This window comes from Melospiza melodia, chromosome 3 (genome assembly GCF_035770615.1).
Source record: "Melospiza melodia melodia isolate bMelMel2 chromosome 3, bMelMel2.pri, whole genome shotgun sequence".
NCBI classification, from domain to species: Eukaryota; Metazoa; Chordata; class Aves; order Passeriformes; family Passerellidae; genus Melospiza; species Melospiza melodia.
Window position 1 is genome coordinate 69,905,625 of NC_086196.1, and position 27,730 is coordinate 69,933,354.

Consider the following 27,730-nt stretch of genomic DNA (forward strand, 5'->3'; position numbering starts at 1 on the left):
AGGTGTTTCAATTCTGTGCCTGAGCAGAGAAGCATTTAAATGTGTGCTTAAATGATTTGTGGAACTAAGGGCTGGAAACTCCCAATTTCTCCTCAGCATAAAGAAAGTTATCAACAGATGACATGACAAGTTAGTCATGAATTTCAGAGAATTGCCTGGAAGGAAATTCAGGAAGGAGGAAAATAAAAAAAAAAAAAAAAAAAACAAAAAAACAAACCCAAAACTTCTGTAGCGCTTCATTTTTACAGAAAATATCCACAGCTTCCAGAAGAATTTAATCTATTTTCCAGTATGCACCAGAATAACAGTCTTTCTCAAAACAGCAACACAGATGCAACGGCAGATGCAGTGTTCTGACAGTGCAGGAAACAACCTTTGCAGCCCAGCAGGAAAAAGGTCAGATCCTCTTGTCCCTCTGTCTGCCCAGAAAACCCTCAGAAATGCTGCTGTGAGAACTCTGCTCAGGTGTGAAAACTTTCCCTGTCCCACAGCTGTTTTTCTCTCAGCATGAGGAGATGGACCTACCTCAGCTAGTAAAGCTCTGAGCCCAATCAATGGCATGATAATGCAGAATATATTCAAAAATATTAATATTGAAGATGTTCAATATATTCTTTTCTAAGCATTTGATTCTCAGCTTAAATGTCATGTCATGTCATGTCCCTTCTCCTTTGATTACACATATAACCTGGAACTGTGAATTATTTCTCTAGTCCAGAATCATATATTTTACATTTTTTAGTGGGATATTTGTTACCAGGAGAAAGAGTCACACAGTTTCAGCATTTCACACAATTCCTTCTAACTTATTATCCCCTCTTCACACTATTCAGGCCTCTAACTGTTCCTTTCTTTGTCTTGTCAGATTTCTCTTTCAATGACTCAATTAACTCTGATGGAAAGTTCTTTCAGCTGTTTTCTTTGCTGCTGCTCTATCTTTTTTTCCTCACTGCTGCTCTATTTTTTTTCCAGACAAAAAAGGGTACATCTCAGCTGCTGATGCCCTGTTCCCAGCAGCCCATTGTATCCAGGAAGGCAGGCATTTAGGAGGCATTTAGGAGACAATGTCCCTTCTCCCGTGGAAAAGGAGGCACCCATGGGTTTCTTCACATTTTTCCAAGGGTTACCAGAGGTCTGCTATGACTCCTGTTCCCACCTCTCTGACCACTCTGGAGTCATCCTGAGCCCAAACCCCAGCTCAGGAAGGGTGAGCACAGATCCCTGAGGGAAAATAACTCAATGTGCCATAAGACATGGAATTTTATGATTGTTACAATTTCAGAGGGACTCCAACAGAACCATGAATGGCAAAGGGCTACTTTGGGTACAGCAATATTTTCCATCAAGCAGTTGTTATCAAATGGAGGGAGGTATTGGTGTTGCTGGTTTGATCCTGGTACCTCACACTCCTCTCAGATTTTGCTTGTCCTAAGCAGCAACCCAAATATATTTTGGCTATTTTTTAGGAGGTACTACAGGTTTGACATGCACTTTTGAATCTAAAGCAGTAAGAAAAATTGTTACTTGTGATAACTGTAATCCCACTGCAAAGGAATGCTTGAGGGATTGTAATATTTACCAGGAAGGTGAGTTTTTGGGAGAACTGTGGCCAGAACTGAAGCAGGATCAAAGAGGAAAGACATCAGCACTCATTGGGGAATTGAGATTTATATCATAAGCCTGACATAAACTGGAATTTACCTAAGGGTCTGAAGAAAAAACAAATAACTCCTTAGAGCAAAGCTGCCTTCATCCCATGTCATAGTGAGTTCTGTGATCCCTGAACAGATGTTCTTAAAATTATATTTTCCATCCTGTTTATATAAAGAATTAACATATAAAACTTGGAAGGAAATGCAATTTTCTGTGATTATACTCCTTCTACAATCTCAGAGAGCTTTCAAATCACCAAAGGTGTAGTGAAATATAAGCAGCTACGTCAGTGCCATGACCATGCATCTGTCTGAAAATTACAAATGGAGATAGAACATATCCATAAAAATATGGATTATGGACTCATTCTTCTAGAGGACACTCAGCTTCTACAAATTTCAATAAGGGTTAGATTGTGATACTCTTATCAATTTCAAGTGATATCTTAATTCTTCATTCCAATGGGATAATTCAAAGAATTAGGTATTATGCAACTTGAAAAAGGTATCACAATCTAACCTTTAAAGCTGAGTGCTCTCAATGTACCCTGGCACCAGACTCATTGCCAAGAAAATGAATGTTAGACTTTTGAGGCAAATAATATCCATTGTTTTCCACAAATCATATTTTCTATCATATGAGAAATTTCTTAACTTATAGACTAAATCCTTTGAGGGGAGGGGAGAATAGCTCCAGTTTCACTGCCTAAGTGTCTGTTCCATTTAAAGGATATTAGCTAGCCAAATGAAAAATGCATGAATCAATCAGCAACCAGGACCTTGATCTCCAAATGAGACAATGCTGAGCTTTGAGATTTATGGTCTTGCTTCCAGAATTCCATTATTTGGAGGAACAACAACAATAACAATGGGAGATGACATCAGAATAACGTGTTCTTCTTTTCTTTTCCTTTCCTGTTGATCACAAGATGCTGACTTTGTGTCATTCACCCCTGTCAAATGAGTAAATGTGCAGTGCTTTAAAACCTCACCAGATGCATGCTGGGTTCAAAATAAAATGAGAATATATTGAATGGAAGGGCATTATTGCCACTTGCATTTTGCACTGCTAATTAGTTTATCCACAGAGCAATTGGCTATTTCTTCCCTTTTGCCTTTATTTCTTCTGGAAACAGAACTTCTTTTGATTTTTGCACAGAATAAACATATTGGTGGGAGTCATACTAAACTGGTGTAAGGCAGACAAGGATTTTATTCTAACCACCCACAATTCTCGTTTTCTCTTCCCTATAAAGCAGCAGTTGCCCCTTGATTTTATGACATCTGCAGTGGGTGAATGTTCTTCAGACATTGCCTGGAAAGACCTGACATAAGAGGTTAAAATGCTTCTGCCATAGTACCAAAAGTGAGAGAAGGTAAGGAGGGGATAGATTTACTGAAGGAGGCAAGAGGGACTCTCATTGGCACCATCTGGACACAGGAACATTCACAGCTTATTGTATCTTACAGTGAAAATATGCATACATTTGAAAGTGACTGTATAGATCAGATTCAAACTCAGCCTAAACTCTCTCCAGATGAGGGGTTTAGAATTTGTTCAGTGCCTTATCTTACATGAATGGCTCCTTTCTGGGGCTGTCTGCCTTCTGCAATTATCATAGCACAGCTCAGCCAGTGAGGCAGCAAGGAAGGATAAAGGATAAATCAGAGATAGGAATGCCCTCGCCACCTTACTTCAGTAACTTACAGGTTATCCAAACCCTTGATATAATTTTAGGACACATCAAGCTAACCAGGTAAACCTCTTTCCCTGATGGCATGATCCTCATTTGGGATGACAGTGAGTTTTTAATACAGAATACATCAAGTTAGGAAGGTAAAGAAAGAATTTAATTGCTCAAAATTTCCTGACCTCTCAGGAGTACCTCAGTAACTGGTTATCTGCAATGAAAATGGCATCCACAATGAAATCACAGCCCTGCATACCAACCTGTTTATAGAAAAAGGTAAATTCCAGTGTTTAACTGCAAAAACAACAACCTCATTGACATGGAATCTCTTCTCAGCAACTTTGTGCGTTCTCCTGCAAGTAAATCAGCACAGAACATTTTTTACTTATTCAGATAGCACAGAGAAAATCCCCCCAAAGAAATTGGTGTCTGTGCTTGCCAACAGAAAACAATGCCTACTGGGGTGCCCTCTCCAGTATCATGAGCAAAAAATACACATAAATCTTAGACCTGAGGTAAATGTAGTGATAGAACTGCTAGTAAATCATTACTTCTTCATTACTAGCTGATACGTTGCTGTGAAAACATGAAAGTGCTGATCACTGAACTGCAGCAGTGGTGTTGTTTGTAGCCATGAATGTACTGTGTGATCTTCTTGTTTTTTGGAGAATGATCCAGTGTGCCATAGCCAGCCTTCAGTTCTTGGTAAGGAATCCACACCTCCTAGCAGCAACACAAATTAAACCAAAGACAGTTTCTTCCACAGATTATTCAAACTAATATTTTAATCCCCTTTCAGCTTCTATAGTCTTATCACTTATTACTTTTGCATTTGCTTTCCCAGAAAAAACATTTGTATATCATCTCAGGATATATTTTACAGAACTTATGATGAAGACTCTGAGGAGGAAGCAACTGCTTTCCATACTTCTGATGTGACACAAAAGCCACTGGAGTCAACATAGGAATTCCTCACTGGCTTTGGTAGGTTTAGGATCAGACCATTTTAAACACAAGATTTATGTTTAAAAAAGACAATGGAAAACAGCCATGAGAAAATTTGGAAAATATGGTGACTAAGAAACCATTTGTCATGGAAAAATAGTAGATTTAATATTGAAAATATTTTAAAATAGATTTTTTTTAAAGGCAGGCATCCCTTTTTTATACTTTGAGTAAGTTGTTGTCATTATTATTATATATTATCATTACTGAGGGTGCTTGCTTAACAAGGAATGCTTATGTTTTCAGAGTTCACTTTCTCCTGCTGTTTGTAGGAGCAGTTTGCTGAGGCCAGCAGTCCTCAGGTCATTTATCTCAGACAAACCAACCTCTCCCTGTCTGGCTGCTGCTGCTGTCCTGAGTGATGTGGCCATGTAGAAGGCACGTCAATGTAGGACATCATGGCATTGGCTGGTGCTGGTTAGTTGATGACTCAGTGCCATTTCCAGGGAAATAAGTGACAGAAAACCCCCCTCTTTGTACCTCATACACACCCATGTTTTGGATCATGTTTTGGAGAGAGAGGATAAGGGAATGGACTGCACTCGAGCTCCAAATTAATCTGTAACTTTAAAAAAAAGGATCCCTGTGCTACATGGCCTTGAGGAATTAGAAAGTTTTTTCAGCTTTGGGAAGAAAAACACCATTCAATGTGAGGAGAAATAGTAAATGCAAGCTGAAACTAGTTCCCATTTTGTAGGGAAAAATAAAAAGGAAAAATCTACCTTTTTTGACATTGTCCCTGTTATGAAACAGAATAAAATTTCTTCCCAATATTTTCCTTGAAGTGCTAACAGAGAAAAAATATTTAAGGTTAGCCCAAATGCTTTGCTTTGACTTTGAAAATTTTCAAGTGCTTGAATTAAAATATATTTTGAAATTAAAATAAAAATGTAACATCTTTAATTTGATCACATTATTTTTCACATTTTTCTTGTAATCAGATTTCAAAGCGTTAACATTTTCCATATAAAATTTTCCTGAAAAGTTCCTGACAGGCAGGGAAAATAACTGGGCACAAGTACCACAGAGTTTTTAAAATACACCCCACTGCAGCAGGTAGCTGCATGTACAGTAAGGCTTTGACTGTGCTGTTCTAACCTGCTCTCAGCACAGAGTTTCTTTACCTGCCTTTGTTGCTCCAAATGTTCTTTCAGACCACTGATCTGAAGGAAGGGTCCTTGTGGTCCTGTAATGATGCTCCTTTATTTATAAAGAGATGTCTACTGGGGGGAAAAAAACAACTAAAAAAAAAAAAAAAGGGTGACTTCAATGTCTCCCTGCAGTTGGGGGAAGCTGGAGATCAGAAGTTAGGTTTCCCATTTCAGTAACACATTGTACTAACTTACAGTGGCTCTTCTGTTAGCTGAGAGCATCACCCAGCTTCCAGCACGGCTACAGCTGCAGGAAAGGGCTGGCAGCTGACACAGTAATGAGTAAGGATCTATTGAGATTCACTCATTACTATTAATTTCCCCATTGCTTCCAACTGATTCAGGAGCTACTTATGGAAATTCTTCTTCTTCTGTCTCGCTGAAATCCAGCACTGTTACTGTCAAACCTGCCAACACGCGCAGCAATGCTACTGTGATAAAATAAGTCCAATTCTATCCCAATCTTGCTTTCCTAGGGAAGAACAGAACTCATTAAATAATTATCAACTGTGACAAGAAAGTAGCTGGCCAAACACTTGCTGCTAATCTAGGCATGACAGCAGGACTATACCTTTCAAAGAAGTAATTAGTTAGATGAACAACAACATAAGTACCAGACAATGACACGGAAAGGACTGTCCCTAAAGGACAGATCCATTATTCGTAGGGTTCAGTGTTTGTGTGACTTATGAATGTTATTTTGCAGTATAAAATTACATTTCTCCTCTGCTGCCTTTCTCTTTGTTTTCTGCACAGTTTATGGAAGGGGGCGAGAGAAAATCTGGAGCTGAAGCCATGAGAGAGCAGGTGGCAGAAGCTCTGCAAGACCTTCCTTACATGAAATGAGGGTGGCTGGATAGATCTCAGAGTAGAGCAACACCATCAGCCTGCACCCCCTGTCCTGCATGGATAAGAAATCTGGTAATTGCACCCTGCCCTTGTTTTATGCTTAGACTGATACTCACCCAGTGTAGATTTGTAGATTTGTAGATTAGATCTGGTGGTGCTCATGACTTTCCTTTCTCAACAGGTCAGATTCTTAGGCGGTGTAAATTGGTGTAACACAATTGAAGCCAGTGGAATAATACAGATTTATCCTCAGCACACACCAAAGCAGCAGTAAGTGCCAGAGGTGTTGTCCTACCAGCTAAAAGGAATCACAAGCCCAGACTGCTACCAGTGAATGTAGAAAGCAGGATTACGACTGCACGTAGAGTCGAAGCTGAAATTACACCCAGCCAAACTTGTTTTCAACGGGACTGTTCCAGTGCTTAAAGTTAAGTATACACATAAGTGTTTACAGGATTAAAGCCTTGGTTTGTAATGACAGAGCAAATCCAAATAGAGATGGATTAGCTGGCAGGGGGCAGGTGAGGTGGTCAAAGGCACGTGCAGTTCATCATATGGCTCTGTAATTTACTACGCGATTATCACAACTACGTATTTGGTGTGGGGATATAGATATACATGCACAAATGTATACACAGAGCCAAACTTTATTGGCACAGAGGCCCCACAGTCATTTCAAATTTAGACTCTGGGCTGCACTTGTTCCAGGACTGTGTGTCTATTGCCAACACGCTGAAGCGCCTCAGGCTTCAGTCTGATTCTTTGTTTGCTTGCCCATTAAAGTTCTTATCCCACACTCCCTTTTGGCAGAAAATTTTGTTATTTCTGCTTTATGCTGGCCTAGGCCCTTCTCTTGCCTCTGTTCCTATTAACCTATAGCAGTGACAGCCAGGAGCAAACTGAAGCAGCTGGTTGGAGATGCTACTATCAGACTGAGAAACAGCTGTTGTGCAGAGGGGCCACCCTGAAAAACTTCTATTGCAGCATTGCTGGGCTCTAGTTTGGCCATTGCAGTTGGGGAATTGGGGAAAGAGAGAGCTTTCATTTTCAGACATTTAATTGCTGAAAAATGTGGGGGTGTGTGCAGCATCTTTATTGGATGTCACACAGAAGTAATGTTTTCCAGGTATTTTTTGGCACTTCGCATCATTATCCTCTTACTGCCAGCATGGAATGGCCCCATGTTGCAACTCAGTGTGCAACCGACTTCCAATTTTTCTGTTTAAATTAATATTTACCAGTTGGTTATTTTTGGCAGACTTTTATTGATAGCACTGATTCAAAACAAATAGCCAAATTCTGCCCTTGGTTACAGCCCATGACATTTGGAGTTAACTCCACTTTTACCAATGCCACCACGGGCAGCCATGGTCTTTTTCCTGCCTTTTTGTAGCATGACCTTTGCTCTGTCCTTACCTTTAGATGAGAGTCAGGCTGCAGTTTGAATAAGCTGGGATACAGCATTGAGTAGAGCTCCAAAATGTATTGATTGGGCACTTCTCTAAGATATTTTATAGTCCCTGTATCTTACCCTTGAGAATACCATCATGTATGTGCAGAAGAAACTTGCAAAAGCACTATAAATTAGACCTTTGCTATCAGCCAAAAAACATTAATTACTGGAGTAGTTTTGTATCCAACCAAAATCAGGTGGATTAATCACTTCAGACTTATTTTAGTTATTTCTAAACTAAAGATGTAGCAGAATCATTGACCAGGGCATAGGACCCACACTTGAATAGACTCAGAGCAGGTGAGGTACTCAAAGAAGCTGCACAGAATTTTGTGCATGTCCTGCTGTATGTTTGCCTCCTGACTCCAGGATGTTGATACGAGTAAAAACCTCAGCTATGTCTCTGGAAAAGCTGTGAAATGGCACAGCAGTGCCTGTGTAGCTGGCCTGTGGGCCCAAGGGCTGTTGCACTGGGATCACATTAAGAGCTGTGCTTTGAACCACATTCCTGTTTGTCATCTCAAGGGTGGGAAATCGCCGAAAGAACAAAGTCAGCCACCAAGGCTGCCAAGCTAAGTTTGCTGTGACATTGATAAATATTCAAGCCAATGTCTTTCAAATGTTATTGTGAATCACCTTTCCCTCCTTCCTTCCCCTGCTTCAGTCATCTTGCTGGCTCAGAATATTCACCTTTGTCTCAGGCCTCAGCTGCCTTCACTTTATTGCATATGATTGCTATTGTCTTTGTCTCTTTTATCCGCTTCACTGTGTCTCATTTTCCTAAAGTATCTGGCACCCACTTTTCCATAACACTGTTCCTTTGTTTCAGGAAAACATAATTTCAGGAGGCAGCAGAAATACAGCTCCAAAGGCCACAGGGTGACATCCTCTCTCACCTGATCTTTATTCATATCGGGGTTTAATGGTACTTTTTTTTCCATTTCTCAAGCACCCTGCAACACCCTTCCTCCCTGACAGGAAGGCACATTTTAATTCTCATAAAAATGCTTTCCTACCAATCTTCTGTTCTTCAGAAGTTTCAGAGACCTCTCTGTTAAATGCTGGTTTTCTCATGTGGATGGACCTGTTGACCTGGTTGTGGTTTATTACTGTTTTCACATTTTATTCTCCTTCCTAGATTTGGAAGAACTTAGACCCTTTTGTCACTTCCAATTCCTGTCTTCCCAAATTCTGTTTTGAATACTGTGGTAGGAACAATTGAGAATTCCAAATATCTGACTTGTTTGGCTTTCTAAAAGTAATATTTTTAAGATAATACCACTAATCTTATGTTTGCGCCTCATACATAATCAACTTGCCCCGGATATCATCAACAACACCAAAAAAAAAAGTTTGTCTCATTTCTACCAACTCAGGCAAGGATGCTGTTATGCTGTCCTTTATGTACACTTTCTTAGCTCCCTAGTGCACTAAAAAAGGGCCCTCAGTCCATTGAAATAATACAAAACCTCAGTTGCTGATGGTAGTGGTATGTGATTTCCTGTGTACGTTTTACACCAGAAGGTACAGTGCCTATTGTACGTCCCCATTTAGAACTCAAACACAATGGCTCATGCAGCTGCATGGTGACCTGCCAACAAAGTTTAAGACAGCATAGACTTCCACATGAATCTGCAGATTAATGAGACAGAGAACTATCTTCTTTTTTCCCCACAAAAGGCTACTCGCGCATTCAGAATGTGCTGCAGACTAACACCAAAGTTCAGCTCGCCACAGGAGTAGAGAGAGAAGAAACACGCTCAGGATACACTCAGAAACAGCCCAGCCCTCATGAAAACTCCTGTGGAATCTAACACAAAACCATAACGATTTCTACAGCTTTTTTTTTTTTTTTCCCCTACCATCCTATAGCTCAGATACCTCTACTGTTAAATTCGATACAATGGCTCAAAAAACTTCATATAAAAGATATAATGCTCCATAGGTTTTAGAGTAATTTTATAATGTTCTGTTACATTTCTATAGGACCCCCTTGTTTCTATTCCAATTATGTTATCCAGAACTTTTCATAAAAGGCCTATCTTATAACAGGCCCTTTCCCTCTCTTTCTGTTTTCCTTTATCAAAATGTGTAGAGAGATATACATTACAAGGTGTGTTCTTACAACTCCATGATTTTAGGCATATTAAATTCCCATAGGTGGCAAAAGCATTATTTGTCTTTTGGCGAGGAAGCTTAGTAAATTAGTGAGAAAACTCTCAAAGCCAGACAAATACAAATTTACAACTAACTTCTCATCTTGATTAGGCCAATGAAACAACACTGGTGTGGAAGAGGGAGAAAAACATGAGCTCAATCTTTTTTTCCTATAATTTTGAAGCAAAGCCCAAACTATAAACACTTACAGAAACCTTTCTTGGCAACTGTCCTCTCAGGACTTTATGTTAAAAGGTGAAGTAAGTAGAGCAAGGGTAAATTTATCTCCCAGATAAAAGAAGTAAGGAAGTATGTGGCACATCACAGTCCTAAAATTATGATGCAATTTTTACATATCTGTCTTTTTGGAATATAGTGGTTTTGTCTTAACTGTTAATCCATTTCCATTTCCAAAATAATTTCCATGAATTTTAGGCTACTTAATATTTATCAGTGGACAAAACCAGCAGGTACTTCAATGGTGATCTGATACCTTCATAATCTGAAGGCACTAATCCACTGTGGAAAGATAGCTCAGAATATTGTTTGAGCTAATAATTAGAGGCCAGATTATTCCAAAATGGACTGGAAAAGTATAAATAGAGCAATATAAATAGAATTTTTTATTCAAAAGGTCACCAAGTTAACTGTGTTATAACAGCACTAGTCCCTGTTTGGCATGTCCATGGCTCCAGACACAAAATTATCTTCACATACATTGTTCAGAGATATAAGAAATAACTTTCATTACTCACTTTTTGCATTTATGGAGTTAGTGATCAAAAGAAGTAATTCCACATCTATGCAGGCAAATGCTGGCTATATTAAGAAATGTATAGAAGACTAAAAGTTAAGGTAATTGATCCAATGAAGGTCACATGGTCTATTATTTTTTTCTCTTCCATAAATTTCACAGAGTAACTGTGTTTTGATCCCAAAGAGGCAGGAGAGGGAAGCTTAAAGCAAAGTGGCAAGATTTAGCTTATCAATTTGAGACAAGTATTTTTAGTCACTGATCCTTGACACAAGGATACCCTTGCCAGTTTTTATGGCTTGAAGAGAAGGGACCCCAGAAAGGTTTGATAAAATGAGAATGTCTTTAAAAAGGACATGTAGAAAATATAAAAGTAAGAGCAATTCTCCTTGAGTTAACTTAATTTATTAAACAAAAATTTTGTGTCAGTTTTGACTCATCAAGAGCTTATTTTGTTCATAAGAATGCCTTTGATGGTATAAAAAGGTTTCTGAATACATGAATCACAATTCAATACCATCCAAAGCATCATCAGATGTCATAAAAAAGGGATAAGTTCAAATTCCCTAAGTGTTAATATGGATTGTGTATCCACTTATTTTTATTATGAAATCTTTATTTCATTCCTGAGATGGCTATATTATGTCTTACTGCTTTCATGATTGTTTCAATTCATCTAGTTCCTGCATACATTTCAGAACTTTTCCTTTTTTACATAACTCCCTTGACAAGCAGCTTTGCATCGACTCGTTTTCTTTCTTTTCCCTCTTTAAGAAAGTTTTGTCCCTGTGGATTTTCTCTGAAGATGCTTTAACTGATGAGCTGTGATTTCAACACTGTTTCCCAGACTGACTGAGCAGTGGAGTCTCATTCTCTTTGTGAGTGTGTTTGCTGAAGCTGGTACTGTGGTCCAGCTGAACACAGTTCTCAGGACTGCAGTCCCAATGCATCTCCTGTTCTCTGTCTTTCTTTTGTTCCTTAAGATATTTCTTGAAGTATGGAGAATCCCTGCTCCCCTTCTAGAACTGGAGGAAAAGTGTCATATTAATCTTTGGGAATGCAGACTTCTGTTCCTAGTTTTCCAGTGTTTGAAAAAATCCTGACTTTGTTAAGTCATTTTCTGGGACAGAATATTTTTGTCCATGAGTGCTGTTTTTATTTATTATTATTTTGATGAAACAGAGTAAAATAACATGTAAATACATCCACAAAGTTCAATGAGAGCAAGATCCTGCACATGGGTCAGGGTGATCCCAAGCACAAGTACAAGCTGGGGATGAAGGGATTGAGAGCAGTCCTTCAGAGGACATGGGGGTATTGGTGGGTGAGAAGCTCAACACAACCTGACAAAAAAATGCATCCTGGCAGCCCAGAAAGCCAGCTGTGCACTGGGCTGGATCAAAGCAATGTGGGCAGCAGGTCCAGGGGGGTGACTGCCCCACTGCTCTGCTCTGCTCTGCTCTGCTCTGGTGACACCCCACTGAGGTGTTGTGTCCAGGCCCCAACAGAGGAAGGACATGGATCTGCTGTAATGAGTCCACAGCAATGATCTCAGGGCTGGAGCACCTCTGTCATGCAAAGACAGACTGAGAGAACAACAATCTGGGTTGTTCATCTTGGAGAAGAGAAAGCTCCAGGGAGACCTTACAGAAGCCTTTATGGATCGAAAGGGACCTACAAGAGAGATGGAGAGCAACTTTGTGTAAGGGTAGGTAGAGATAGGACCATCTAACAGATTGGGATTCTCCAAATTGCTGTCTTAAAGAACATTTGCTTTTCCATCTGGTCAATCATATCTTTACATGCTTGGGCCCTGACGTTCATTTACAGGTGTTCCCACTGCATATGTAGATTCTGACAACTCCAAGTCCCACACAGCCTTTCTTTCTCACCCCATTGAGAGGCCTGTCAGTGATATAAACCTGCAAGGCAGTCACACAAGATAAAAGTTCTTAGAGTTTTATCACTATTTCTATTATTGCTGTTGCCATTCTCTTAACCCTGAAAGCTAATAGGCACTGACAATGGACAAGGGAGATGTATTTATCTAAAATGTACTTTTCTGTATCTAAAATAACTTTCACAGCACAATTCTCCATAGTGCTGAATACCTGAAATCCCTGATCAGTTCACACTTATACTGCCTCCACTCTGGATCTTTCCAAGAGCATCCCCAGAAGAGTGCAATGGCCATGTGACAGATGGTTTCCTCCAGAAAGCATTCCCAAAGGCAACACGGACAAGACTGCACCATATTATGGGGTGCACATACAACATCCAGCTCTTCAAGTATTCCCAGTGCCACATCCCTGAGCCCACAGAACTCTGCCCCATGGAACCACACCACAGGGGCTGCAGGGACACGTTATTCCATAAACATTGAGCAAACACCACAAATCAAGAGTGCTCTCCATGGGCCAAAGGCTCACTAGCCCAGGCCCAGAGCAAAACTCCCAAGTCTTTACTACATTTTTTTTCTCCCATCTGCTAAATGAGCTCCAAAAAATTTTTTTTCCAAGTAATGAGAATTCCCAAAGCCACTGATTGTAAGAAAAATACTCTATATTTGACTTAATTTCCAAATGCACTCTGGTACCTAATGCAGAGGTGGGAGAACACCACATTTCTGTATAAACACATCTGGAAGCTTCCAGCTGCTGCTGGTGTGATACTTCTCACCACAGTGTCCCTCTACAAATATTTAGTACTCTGCTGGACCAGGTTTCCTCTTTCAAGAAGTAGAAGTACCTGTCATCTGATGATGGATCGTGGCTCTTGTCTCAGCAAAATATGTGTGTTCTCTGCTGCTGTCCATGAAGAAAAGCAGGCACAGAAGGAAAAGCAGAAGAGGGGGTTGACAGAGAAAACACCTGTGGACACAAATCAGCCTGCTGGAAGATGGGCTCCTCAGACAACAGGGAATCACACCCTGAAAGAGGGAGCTGGTATACTCAAAGGATGCTCTTTGGTTTCCAGAATCCATCCACTCAATGCCTTTTTTTTTTTTTCATTCATGAAATTAAACCAGGACAGTGAGGGAGGAAGGTAAGAACAATATTAGTTACAGTTCTCCCTCCTTCCTGCTGTTACTTCATTTTGTTGGAGAAGAGATTAGAAGGAGGAGTAGTAGTCTGCAGTAAAAAGGAAGATAAAGGAAAATTATGACACAGAGGACACTGAAGATTAAGATAGCTGTATATGCAGCAGGGGGAGAAAACGAGTGTGTGAAGTACATGATACACAGAAGAAATCCCAGCAATGGAATTTGCCAGGAACTACATGAAGGCGGTAAAATCATTAATAATGAAGAAAGTCATATTCAGTAAACATGTCTCTCCTTGATTTGGAAAAAGCAGGATAACAGCAGTATCATATCAGGCAGCCAAAGCCTTTTTCAGTCCATTAGTAACCAAATAGGATGTTAAATATCTACTTGTGATAAAAACCTGTAATTCATCAGGCCCAGATAACTTGCACCTGAGGAGTCTCAAATAGTTGGGGGAGGAGATTCTTCCTTCCACATGTTAATTTTTAATGGGTCTTGAAATAACACAGAAATTCCAGAAGACTGGAAGAAGACTGATGTTTTGCCAGTGTTCAGCAAGGACGAACATGACGACCTTGGTAAATACAAGCCAGTGAACCTAACTTCAAACTGGAGAGGAGGTGAGGGGGGAGCAAAAGAATAGAATATGGGATTCAAGTGATAAAGAATGAAAGGACAGGAAGTAATTAATGCCAGTCAGCATGGTTTTATGGAAAATAGGTCTTGTCAGAAAAACCTGATTAGATTACAAATTTGGTTGAAAAGATAACTGCCTCAGTCATATACTGCCTCAGTGATATACTGAGACATTTGTAAGGCATTTGATTTAATTTTGCAAAACATTCTGATTTAAAAAAAATATTGTACAGCCCTGGTGGAATACCCCTTAGCAGAACAATGCTTTTATTAAGCAGCAAATCTCAAAAATGTTTTATCTCTGGGAAGTCATCACTGAATATAGATATTTTTAGCATGGCTGGGAAAGGGTCATTCTTAGGCATAGCATTTGAATACTTTTGTAGCTGAGTTATATATAAATTACTGTTGATTGTATTGCTAATGCAATCTTTGCAAAAACAAATAGAAAAGTAACCAATATGTACATAGATGTGATGTTACATCTTTATACAGCATTGGTGTGGCTACTGAAACACTTCACATTTTCAGTGATCCTATGTTCCACAATGCTGAAAAAAACCCCAGAGGTTTAAAGAATAGCTGCAAAAATCATTTTTAAAGCTGAAGAAAATGCCTTACCGTGAGAACTTTATAGAATATGGAGCTATTGCTTGGTTGCAGTGAGTAAATACCTCCATCAGCAGAAAAGCAGCTCACATACTTTCCTTTTTCAGCATCCCAGTGTGCTTGGAAAAAAGAGTTAGGCAGTGTTAGGACCCAGGTCACCCTGAAGGGCTTCTGTTTCCACATCAGTAGCAGAATAGGTTAAATACAGCCTGGTGGCAATGGGGTGTCCCTCATGTCAGGAGGGGTGCCTGACCTACTACACACGGCAGCACTCGTGTAGGTCGTCTGCATCTGTGAAGGCTCCAAGATTTTTCTCTTGCTTGTAATCCGTCTCCAAGTAAAAGGGCAAGATAAAATGACCCTGGATAATTCAGAAAGTGTCCTGGCCAATTATCCTAGGGAGCCTCAAGGAGTTATCAGAGGATCAAAGACCCTTCTCTAGTCTTCAACTCAGAAAAGTTGCAGCTAGACAACAAAAGGAGAGGCAGGGGAAGAATGTGACAACTTAATGATGCTACAGGAGCACTGGGTATGATCCTCAACTTGAGCAAGCAGGTGCTGCTCCTTCAAAGTCGGTGGAGAGATGCTAATTTACACCAATGGAGAATCTGACATAATATGTTTTTTTATTTGCTTGAGTCCTGCCGTGGCTCCATAAGCAAAGGTTAATGCAGGTTTGCCAGGGGCAGGCTGGAGTGAGCACAGAAAGGCAGTTGTGAGGTTGCTGATTCTGATAAAAGCAAATTGTGAACTGCAAGCATCTGAGTGTTGAGTGTCACATTCACACCTAACTGCTGCCCTTGCCTGTTCCCCACAGTCATCCAGCTCTGTCGTCATGATATGTTCCTGGAACCACATTTGTGCTGCTGTCACTTTTTTGTCTTTGGACATTTGTGTACAGGCTTTCTATAATGACATACTAAAAATGCTTGTTAACTTCAAATGAGTGGATTACAATATGTTTAACCCAGGAAAGTCACTTCCATATATTAGGCAGAAACTTGAGTCTTTACTTCTTCTAGTTCTGCACTTGCAGTAGGGATGTAATACTGATAAAACTGCAGGAGGCACCTGATAGGTGAGGGCAGTGAGGAGTTATTTTCAGAAAAAAAAAAAAAATAGGAACCTCTCTCTAGATCTCTGGGTCTTTAATCTCACAATGTCTCTAAAGAGAAATCAGCCATCTCCATAGGGCTGGGGTTGCCGATCTTCTCCACTTCCACCGGTCCTCTCTGACTGGGAACAGAGTTCTGACTATCAACAGATCAACGGCATCTCCGGAGTATTTTTGTTTGTGTTTCAGAAGTGGGCAATGTCAACACTGTCAACATGTCAACAATTAGTGGCACAGATGTAGAAGATAACATGAGGACAGATTTTGAATGTCACACCAGGCCCCTCCAGGGCTGGGAGCACATCTGCCTAGAGATGCATGGGTGATGTACCATCCTTGCAGCCCCACTGAATTCTGAACTCACTGCCATCCCTGAACTCCCTCCCACCTCGCAGGTTATTTCCTAAAAGTGATCAACTGCATTTTTCTTCTTTGAAAGGCAGCATTTCCCAGCTCCTGCTAGGTTTTTACATTCACACTGAATCTCTGATTCAAAACTAATAATGCACTCACTGGCTAAAAAGGTGCAAATCTGAACCCAAACTACCCATAAATTGCAAAAATACCAGAAACAGCTGCCTAGCTACAGCAGGACAGAGTTTAGGACAAGCCATGACATCTACCCACAAAACTTACTAAACCAGCTTATGCTGAGTTTTTCATTACTTATGCTGTACTGTGGGATAAGCTTCCAGCTGCCCCTGTTGTGAGTACCTGTACTGGTGAGCTGAAAGCAGCTAATGGTACCAAGAGGTTCAGGGGGAAAAAAATTACAAAGGATGAAAAAGACAAGGTTACTATACCAGATCTCTCTGGAAATAATTGTATTAAATATAGAAAAGGTTATGTACCATTTCCACTGTCCTTTCTCTCCCCATAGGCTGCTAGCCTATGATTGTTTCTTGTACCTACCCTGTAGCTGATTTTATTGTTTATTCCTAGCTCCCCCTCCAGTTTGCTCGGGGCCCTGTGTCTTAGCCAGTGACTCGGCGCTCCCTTTCCAAGTTCAGAACCTTTCTGGCTAAAGTCTGTGGTGACACGAACACAAAAAGACAGCTCTGGGCACGGGGCATGCAGCCGTTCCTGGAGAGAGCAGCCTGCGCTGCGGCCGTACCCTTTCTGCAAGATTAAGTGATTAAGCCTAACTAAAAGTGACTAACAGGGATACATCTTTCCCTGTCAAACACAGAAGGTTTTCCATAGAGCAGCTCCAAGGTTGTGAGTGAAGGTGAACAGCTCTGCTTCTAAAGACTCCTTAATTTTAAGAAATTCAAAGACCCGGCACGACACTTTGTTCTGTGACTTTCTTAAACCTACACCCTACTTCACATCCTTTCATGAGCCATTATCTTTCTTATTTAAAGCAGACACAACGGAAGTTGAAAAAAGACAGAAGAGATGAGAAGTACAAGTCTCTGCAGATGTAAGGAATAATTTAGCAAAGTATTTTATCATCCAATCCTGCCAGGTCTTCAACACATTCTGCAAGCACGGACTCCTCCACTCATCTTGTGAACAGTGGGGAGAGAGAGCACTCCAGCCTTTTTCTGGTTGCAGGAAACTCCCTGGTGTTGACTGTTCATTCAGCTTTTGCATGCATATTTATATGGCTAAAGCCTTGAGAGTCTTCATGGATTGATTACTAAATCTGTGTTTTGCAATAAAACATAATTTATTTACGCATTCATACTGATTCATAAAAACCCACGTTCAGATTTTCTGATGAACATGGTATAAAAACACATAAAATAGGGAGATCCAAAAGAATATGTTTTATTTACAGGTTTTGTATAAATACAGAAAACAGGGGATGGGATAAATAACAAAGTAGTCACCAAACTGTTTTCATTAATAACTTATCAAACCAGTTTTATTTTTGAAAACTTCCAAAGGAAGCAAAAAGCTATGCAGGCAGCTGGTTGAATTTCTCCTGGAGGGTTTGAATGGGACTGCAGGCCGGTGCTGAATTTCACTCTTGTGAATAAATCCAGGCATTATCTTTTGGAAAGCAATATCTTTCAGGGTGGAATAGAGCCTGTTTAGTAAATTATTATTATTGTTTTTAAAACTAAATGACTCTTTATTAAAAAAGAGACCTACTGAAATCTGAATTTTTCCTCATTACCTGAGGCATAATCAAATTGTCAGCTGTTTTACAAGGGTGATAATGTGGAACAGAAGTGTGATAACATTTGCCATCATTCCAGCTGGTTCCCCCCAAAAGACACCTTCTCACAACCTTCTCATCAGTGAACCCACACGATCTTAGAGAAGCACAAGTTATTGTTTAGAACTGGTCTGATAATGAACATCAGAGAACCATTAAAGTTGGGAAACACCTCCAAGATCATCGTGTTGATAGATACAAGTGGTTGTAGACCTGTTTTATTTGGACACAGTGTAATTTGAAACACAAATTAAATGCTGGCTTCCGGAAAAGGTAGGAATTTGTCACTGATTTCACACTGTCAGCGTGACCAGGATTTCACTACTGGAGTATATCATGCTGTTTTCAGATTTCAGAAGCAAATGCTCAACCATTTCATTTTACTGATGTACAGAGAAATTGAGAATATTTCAAAGTAGTTTATAATGCTATGACAAGATACACCAGGTAAAGGTGTGGCTTAAGGGTGAAAATAAAGTATATATTTTTACAAGGGTTTTGGGGTTTTTTTAGACCATTTATTAAGAACATTTAAAAATCAAGACTAGTTATTTCCTAGAAGTTTTGCTCTACTTTGACCAAGAATTAGTTCAAGGGATTTACTAGCTTGTGCAGTGTAAGTCAGAGTAGATGGGTTTAGGAGCTGCGACTCTATTAGTCTAACTACAATGGATCTATAAATTAATCAAACTGGATTGACCATAAGGGCAGTTTCCCAGTTAATGTTAATTCATTCTTTAAGTGCGTACATAATCAATCACTATTTTAAAATATACTTGGATATGGAATAGTCTGTAATTAAGAGTCCAGACCTTTGAGCTTGACATCCTCAATCTACATTGAACTGGGATGTAAATGGCAGTCCTCATGCACTAGCTGAGGTACTTGGTTAGATACTGCTCCTATTACTTTAGCTGCATACCCTAATTCCATCCCTGCAGGTCTGCAATTGGGCATGATCATCAACATCCAGCTGAGTTGTTGAGGGTGATAGGATGATTTTCAAGGACTGGGCCTATTTTCATTGCTTAGTCTTTCCTTGTGAAACAGTAATGTTTTAACTAATTCAAATAACAACGCTGGTCCAGGAAGATACATTATTTTTGCAGTGAATCCACTAATGTCATCATGTTACGATGGATAAGAATATCAGAGAAGTTAAAGATATGCAACTGGATATAAATGATTATATGGAATAGTGTAGTGGTAGGGCCCTAGGGCACAACTATACCTTAATCTTCCTGTCCAGTTTCCCTGGAGATTCCCACCCACCTTGTCTCCTGCTGCCCCTGGGACGTGGCTCATCCCTGAGCATGCCTGGGGCTCTCAATTAACCTGCAGGGAGAGCCTGGGCTTGCCATGTTCTCTCCCTGCCCTGGTTGTCTATCCAGGAGGCCTCAACACCTGAGCTCCCTGTGACCTGAGCTGCAAACCTGCTCATGACAGAGGTGCCTTGGTCTGGGAGGCCTTGCTGCTCCTCTCAGTGGCACTTCATCACCCTGGTGTGAAATAAGTTTCAGATTACCCCACTAACTATTCTGCTAATGCAGTCAGTATATTCTATGCTCCCTGTGTTCCTCCAGAGCTCCAAAGGAGAAGCTTGCATGGATAACAAGCAGCTGATCCTGAAGATACTTAAAAGCTATTTCCTGAGATAACTATGATTTTCACAATATTAGTGCATAGCAATGGGGCATGGAAGTATTCCTTGGTCTTCTGGCAGACAGAAATCTTCCGAATGTGATAAAACAAAACCAGCCACTTTCTATGGCACAAGAAAACTTGTGGTAAGGCATATAAGTTTTAAAAAAGCCCAAAACCTAAAAAGCAAAACCAACAGCAAATCTTAGAGGTTGGGAAAAGCCACAGATGTGCAGGAGGAGAGTGAAAACACCTCGGTTGTACCTTTCTTTACATGAATAGGACTCGCTTCACTGACTTCGCTGGGAGCTTTATAAGGGGCTAACATTAACGTGAGGCCAGCGGGAGAGGCCCCCTCTGCCCGAGATCCGGGTGGGTCCGCGGGCACCGCACACAGCGTGCCGTGGGCAGCGGAGCGGGCGGGCAGGGCTCGGGGCCGGAGCTGGGGCAGGGCGCGGGGCCGGAGACGGGGCAGGGCTCGGCGGGCAGGGGTCAGGGCCGGTGCCGGTTCCGGAGCAGGCCTCGGCGAGCAGCGCTCCCGGCGCCGGGGCAGGGCAGCGCTCCCGGTGCCGGGGCAGGGCTCAGCGGGCAGGGCTCGGTGCCGGAGCAGGGGCAGGGCAGCGCTCCCGGTGCGCAGCCGCCGGCGGGCCCAGCGCCGCCTGGAGGAGGCGCTTCCCGCGGCGGCGGCGGCGGCCCCGGCTCCCAGAGCAGCGCTGCGAGCCCGCCCGGCTCCCAGCCCTCGGCGGGATGCGCTCGGAGGCGGCGCCGCAGCTGGACGGGCTGGAGAGGTTCGCCAGCGCCGGCAAGGGCCGGGGGCTGCGGGCGCGGCGGCGCTTCGCCGTGGGCGAGCTGCTGCTGAGCTGCCCGGCCTACGCGGCCGTGCTGACGGTCAGCGAGCGCGGCAGCCACTGCGACGGCTGCTTCGCCAGGTAGGGCCCGGCCGAGCCCGGCTGCTGTGGGCGGCGGCACAGCTTTACCCCTGCTCGGCTCGTGTGCTGCCGTGGCAGCGCGGAGGTCTAAAGTCAAAGCTGGTTTTCCCTGCTCAGCAGCTCAGGAGAGAGAGAGGAAAAGGAAAAAAAAAAAAGTTTTGCTCTTCCCGTGCTCTGGCGGCCGCGTAGACACGTGCGTAACCATCCTCTGGCAGGAAGTTTCATTGATCCGTCTGGTTTTGTAAGAACTTGGTGTTAGCTGGTTTTAATGAAGGTTTGATGAGGGAGAACGGGTCTGCAATCGCCTAATTCACACCTCACATTCCCTAGTGCGGAGCGAATATCTGTGAATGAAATGTATATATCTCCGTATTGAAATATACACAAATACTTGTATGTTACCTCTGTCTGAAACCTTAGTCTGCAAATTACTTTTACTGGGGCGGAGCGCAGGCAACGCAAGAACTTGTTTGTGTCCTGGCTGGGAATAGTGGAACTGGAGTGCTGCCTGCTCCTGAGCGCTTCGGGATTCCTGGTGCTGGAGGGATGCGGGCGCTCGGGTTTGCCGGGGCCTCTGCAGCTCCTCCTCACCTGTGGGAAGGGTGAGGAGGTTTTCAGTGTTTGCCTCAAGCCTCTCAATGTGAGCTGCTGCAGGGTGTATTAAAAGGTGTATTGGGGTTAGCAAATTCAGCATGGATATGACACTCTGGCACGGCACACCACGCCATATTTTTAGAAAGTGTAGTACTTTTGTGGCTTCTGACAGCTTGCTGAGGAATTAAGTGCTTACCTGGTTATAACTCAGAGCAAATGTTAATAGTTGCCTCAGCAAAGAAAAACAACTGTTGCAATTGTGCTATTTTTATCCACACATCCCTTTTCTTTCCTCATTACCTTATCTGCCTATGACTTGGTCACTTGATTCACCCCGCTCTTTGCATATGAGCACCTAATATAGTTCTAGTGAAGCTGGTGAAGCGAGTTCCATTAATTTGAAGAAGGGTACAGCTGGGGTGATTTTCCTCACTCCCTTTACACCTTTTCCCAGCCTGTAAGGTTTGCATTGAAGTCATGTGTTTGGTTTAAGAATTTTTTGGTTGTTTTTTTTTTTTTTTTTTAAACTCTTGTACCTAACCACAAGTTTCCTTGTGCCAGAGAAGCTGTCTGGTTTTGTTTGTCATATTCAGATTTGTCTGCCAAAGGACCAGGGAATACTTCCATGCCTCACTGATGTGAAGTAATACTGTAAGGATAATAGTTATCTCATGGAATAGCTTTTAGTAGTTATCTTCGGGAGCAGCTGCTTGTTATCCATGCAGGCTTCTCCTTTGGAGCTCTGGGGGAGCACAGCAGTCAAGGAACCCTGACTGCAGCAGGACAGCAGTTAGTGCGGTAACCTGAGACTTATTTCACACCAGGGTGATGAAGTGCCACTAAGAGGAACGATGTCTGGGTGCGGTAAGCCGAGCCGGCAGTGCTCAGACATGTGTTCTGCGTCTGTGACTGTTGCATTAGCGCTGAACTAGCACGTACAGATTCCAGTCGGTGCTGCTGGGACTTCCAAAGAGCCCTAGCACGGAGGCTGTGGGCTCCACACCGGCCGTGGGAAGGGAAACTCGGCCAAGTTGTCCTGAGCGCTTTTGTGGCGACATGGGCAAAATGAGGCCGGGACATTGTATTTGCATGAGATAGTGGTTGTTACTTTAAATACGCGGTTGTAATGTCGCAAGAGGAGTCGTGGTGTTAGCTGGGCTCGCTCAGGTTGCACCTTGTGTGCCTTGCAGATACAATCAGAGGATGCCAGGCTCGCTGGGTTTTATGGGCTCCAAATGCCAATGATCACCCAAATGTTGTACACTGTCACATCACGTAAGGACCCTCGCCCTTGATTTGCTCCAGTGAGCTTACCTCAGTGTAAGGCTATTTATTTTATTTTTTCCTGCAGACATTTTAAAAGCATTCAGTACTGCTGAGAGATCCCTATTGCTGTCATACCAAAATGTCACTTGTTGGGTAACACATGTTCTATTTTTGGTGGGATCTCTTGCAACACATGCACTTTAAAGCAGAAAAGGACCTTCCTCGTGGCAGTTCCCTCTGGTGGGGTATATACAAATATAAAAAAGGAGAGTGTGAGCCCTAGGTCTGCTCAGAATACACAGATATCAGAGCAGACAGGGTGGGGCAGTAAGGGGCTCTCAGGTGACAGGAGGTCAAACAGTATATTTAATAACACAGTATTTTTTCTTGGCTTTTGGAGGCACTTATTCAACAAAGGTCATGCATTCTATAACCAAAGAAGCAGTACAGTTGTCAGAGCAGAACCAAAGGGTTAATATTGGTGAACAGAACAATTTTAAAGTTTGCAAAACACAATAACTTTCGCTCATTATTCTTTGTATGGTGGCAAAAAATGATGCTGTCTGTCAAAGAGCATAGAGTAACATGTCTTCAAACCCAGCAATTTATCAAGAAAGCAGAGTGCTTTTGCATCATGAGAGTTGCTTGGAAAAATGTGCTTTTGAAAGTCTAATACAGTTTTCATTGTGAAATGCAAAATAGTGTGCAAAAAGTGATCCACTATATGCTTTCATTTCATTCAGGTTTCTAGAACAGAATAACATCTGTTTTCTTTTTAAGGAAAGAAGGATTGTCCAAGTGTGGAAGATGCAAGCAGGCCTTTTATTGCAATGTGGAATGTCAGGTACGGGCATGCAATTTGTGAGGGTGGGAGAAGGAGGGTGGGGGTGCAGAACTCCAATTTTTGTTTGTGTGGCATTGATATGCTCTGATTGTAGCTCTGGTTAATAGCAGTCCAGTCAGTTCCAGTATCCCACAGATGCTGACCATGGAGTTGTGCATTGGACAATTACGGGATTTCGACATGGTCTGCATGAGTCTTTCAAGATCAGTAGCTTCAGGGCTTGGTACCACTGAGACTTTGATTAGAGCTGCCTGTCAACCCACTAATTATGTCTGTATTACTTCTTCCTTTAAGGACAGACCTGATAATTTAGCATTAGCTCACTAAACTGGTAAGAGATCCTGTGTCTAATGGACAAAAATCAAATCACTAAATAGCCGTCTAAGGAGAGAGAGAGAGTTCTTTTAGAATTTTTTTTTTTTTTTAGAATATTTGAAATATTTTGAGTATTGAGACTACCACAGCTGATGGTAGACATGACCATTTGAAACCTATCAGGCTTTCTCCTGAGCTTACTCAGTGTAGCAACTTTTATTCTATTTTGTTTTTAAAGGATGTAGAATGTAAGTTCATACTAATAAAGTACAGCAATACAAAGATGTCCAAAACATTTGCATGCAGTTTTAACTCTGTTTTTAATTCAAATTAGAATAAGCATCTTTAAAGAAAAGAGAGGAAAGAAAGACAGGATTAGACTATTAGAATCTAGCCTTTTTGGGCCCTCAGCCTGATGGGGAAGAATGATCCAGTTTCTGTGTGGAAAAACCCATCTGGGTTGCTGGTTGGATAACGTGAGCTGTGCCAGGTCTGTGCTGCTGGGCACAGAGTGTGGAACAATGCTTATGAGGGATTTGAGTGACCCAAGGCCTGGCATGCCACTGTGTGCTGGCTATAAATAATCCCAACCTTGTCCCACATGTTAACGTGCTCCTGGGTGCATGGGGCCGTGCCAAGTGGTCCCTGTTGTCATTACCTGGTCAGAGATGTCCTGGTTTGTGCTGCCCAGTTCCCAGGCACTTTGGACATGGCTGTTGCTTTTATTTCGAGGATGTCTCTTGTTCTCCTGTTGCACAAGTTTCAAAAGAAGCCTGATCTCTCCTCAGTTTTCCTTCTATTCCCTCCCCTACTTCCTGCTTTCCCACAGAATCCTAGTCAGTTGTGGGTGAATCAAATAGCCTTTTGGTTTTGAGGCACCCGGAGAACTCAAAAGGCTTAACAGAAATGAGGTTTTTACAAAACTTGCAGTAGTTCATAGAATTTCCAAAGTGCAAGCTTATTGTATGAGCATCTTTAAGGTTTTTGAGAGAAATCTGGATGAGCTTTAAAGTCAGTGTAGAGAAAGCCTGTGATTCGTTCATGAAAAATGCTTGTTTCTAAGAAATGTTTCTTCATGTCATTATTTCTTGCAAGCTTTTAACTAGATGAGGTAAGGAAATCCTTGAACAAAGCAGCTGTTTAGCAGCTTTTTTCTGAAACAGTTTTCTTCTCTTACTATGTAAAATGTACAACAGTTTATGAAACAGCTGTGCAAGATTTTCTGAAGTAGGAAAGCTCAGTAATTTGTGCTGGGAAAAACAGCAAATAGATGTCATGTTGGAAGTAGAAGAACTTATTTCTTCTCATCCATGATCCTTTGCTTTCATCACCAAGTGGCCCTTCCTCAGTGTCCTGACTTCCAGCCTTGACAAAGTTTATACTTTTATGTTTACAAACAAAGAAGGATTGATTGATTTTATTTTATTTTTTTTCCCTGTAAAGTTTTGTACATGTATTGCCTTTTTTTTAGATTGATTTTTTTTTTAGTCTTTATGTTTTGGTGGTCAGAATTCTCTTTCTCTAGAGGGACATGTTCCTAGAGTAAAAACCTGAACTGCTTGAACTGTGTCCTTAAGTCTGCTAAAGCTGATGCTCAGCAAAAGCTTGGCTGTCTGATAAGTTAGTGAATTAGAATTTTTCCTCCTGTTGCTGTGTGGTATGATTCTCTAGATATATTTTTTTAGATTTTGTTCATGTCTAAACTAGTATGACATGCACAGGTACTAGTACCTCATCCTTGCTGGTAATATACAAATGGCTTTTGATTCTCTAGTTTATATAACACTGTCTTCCATCTTTTGGGCCCTTCTGAGTCAGTCTGATGAAATTTATGAATGTTGCTGAGATTGAATTCTTTGACATTCTTTCAAAATTACCTTCAAGCACAATATTCTCTAGAAACTGGTCTCCACTGACTGTATGTGCTACACAGACAGCCTGCACTGCATCTTCATCCCTGTCTTGTTCAAAGGCACTTTTCAGCAGTTCAGCAATTCTTTGGGAAAGCTAAAAAGGATATCTGTGCCTTGATACTGAATTTGTAATGCTGGAATGTACAGGAAATGTGTCCCTTTTGCCTGCATGGATGTGAGACATCATGAGACACTCATAAAAGGCCAGGGCTGTACTTGAGAGCTGTCATGGTATTGTTAATTTCATTTTCATTTTATAAGTTAATTTTTCCCTGTAAATCCATTTTTTTTTTGTCAATTCAGCTAAAAATTGTATGCACCCAGCAAGGACACGGTATGATTTCATATGTTGGTTGGTACCTTGTTAGTCAGCACAATGCAGGTAAACAAATGTTTACCACATGAGGCATAGTGGGATAAAAACCCAAAGCTTTCGAGCTTGCTCTTTTCTTACATAAAGATGTCCTATAACACAACTCATTGGAATTCCTGCTCATTGTGGGGAGAGGTGGATCTAGAGGATTGGATCTGTGCACACACACACAGGCTTTGGCACAGCTCCTTAATGTTCCTGGTTTGGTCTCTTATTTTGCTTTTGGGATGGATAACCACATGTTTCACCGACATTAAGCTGCACGCTTGCATAGGTGTGGATTCAGGGCACATAAGAGTGGAAGTTGCCTTCACTGCCTGTCCTTGCTGCTCTTAATGTTTGGTGGGTGGAATCTAGTCTGGGTTTGCTGGGTCTTTCTCTCCCCAAGCCCTAATCCAGATCTCCTTTAAAAGGGATTGTGATTTCCAGCAGATTCACACCGTCCCACTCTCCAGTTTCACCTCCTTGGAGCACAGGCCTGTTATTATAATAGTGGCTTTCAGCCCCCATCTGCAGCTGTTTGGGTCTTGACTTCTTAAATCATAATAATTTTAGTCAAGCAGGAGGAGACTTGTGCTCATTTTTTCTCTTTAGTAATTAGCTGCTGGAACACCCTGAAGGGAAATGTTTTAAGAGGGTTGTGTGGTTGCAATTTTGGACCTGGTGAACATGAACCAGCTACTGGAACTCCTCTTGCTGTTATTTACACATGGCTAACATTTATCCCAAAGAGAGTGGAGATAGCTAGCCAGTGTGCAGAAGGAGATGTTTCTGTGGTGAATTTTAGCATTTGAAATATGTTTTGAACAAACCACTTATGGGTTTTTTTTAACATGTCACATTAAAGGCTGCTGTAGTTGGTATTGCTGGAGTGAGTGAAACAGGTATTTTTACCAGCTAGCAAGCCTCAAAATGTAGTTGCACACCTGTAATTAGGATTAAGCAGATGTGTTTTAAATGGGACCTTGTAGAAATTGCCTGCTCCTCTTTGTTAAGATGTAGAAAAAAATTCAAAATTTTTTGCTGTGATGATTCTGCACAAAAGGATTTTGACACTGCAAGATTGTGTTGGATGTTTGTCCCCCCTATAAAAAACTTTCCCAGTGTATTTTTCTTTGGTAAATATCTCTGTGAGCATGTTAAATGTTAGCCCATGAAAGTCAAATACCCTCTATAGCCCAGTGCTTGGGAAATGATGATGGGGAGGGATGGCTGTGAAGATATATAAAACTTCTGCCTTCACTGCTTGCTGAAAGGCTGTATCAGAGAACTTTACCAATTAATATCAGACCTCAGAAGTTGCCTCACTGAAATTCAGTTGAGGAGTTTGATGCCATTTGATCACAATTGGGCCTTAAGATTCTGAAGAAGTGAGTTAACCCCTGCACTGGCTTGTCCATCATTTCTCTCTGGTATTTATCTGTGTTTCTTTTTAATTGAGTGAAATCTAACAGAGTTCTTATTTAGTATTGAAAAAGCCCATGTGAAAAAGGAGATATGAGGACATTTGTTTGGACTTGTTTTTTTTTTTTTTAATATTACATTTTGTCACTTGTTGTTTTTCTCCTATG

General features: G+C 41.5%; 1 protein-coding gene across 2 annotated transcripts in view; it reads left to right on the forward strand.

Annotated features, from left to right (window-relative positions):
• Positions 1 to 20,672: 20,672 nt before the first annotated feature.
• SMYD2 (SET and MYND domain containing 2) overlaps positions 20,673 to 27,730 on the forward strand; it is a 29,250-nt gene continuing 22,192 nt past the window's right edge. Inside the window, exons 1-2 of one of the 2 annotated variants that reach the window (XM_063152171.1) lie at positions 20,673 to 20,854; positions 23,495 to 23,558. In XM_063152171.1, the coding sequence (XP_063008241.1) occupies positions 20,673 to 20,854; positions 23,495 to 23,558 (246 nt within the window). The remainder of the gene's footprint in view (positions 20,855 to 23,494; positions 23,559 to 27,730) is intronic. The other variant, XM_063152172.1, reaches the window with a different exon arrangement.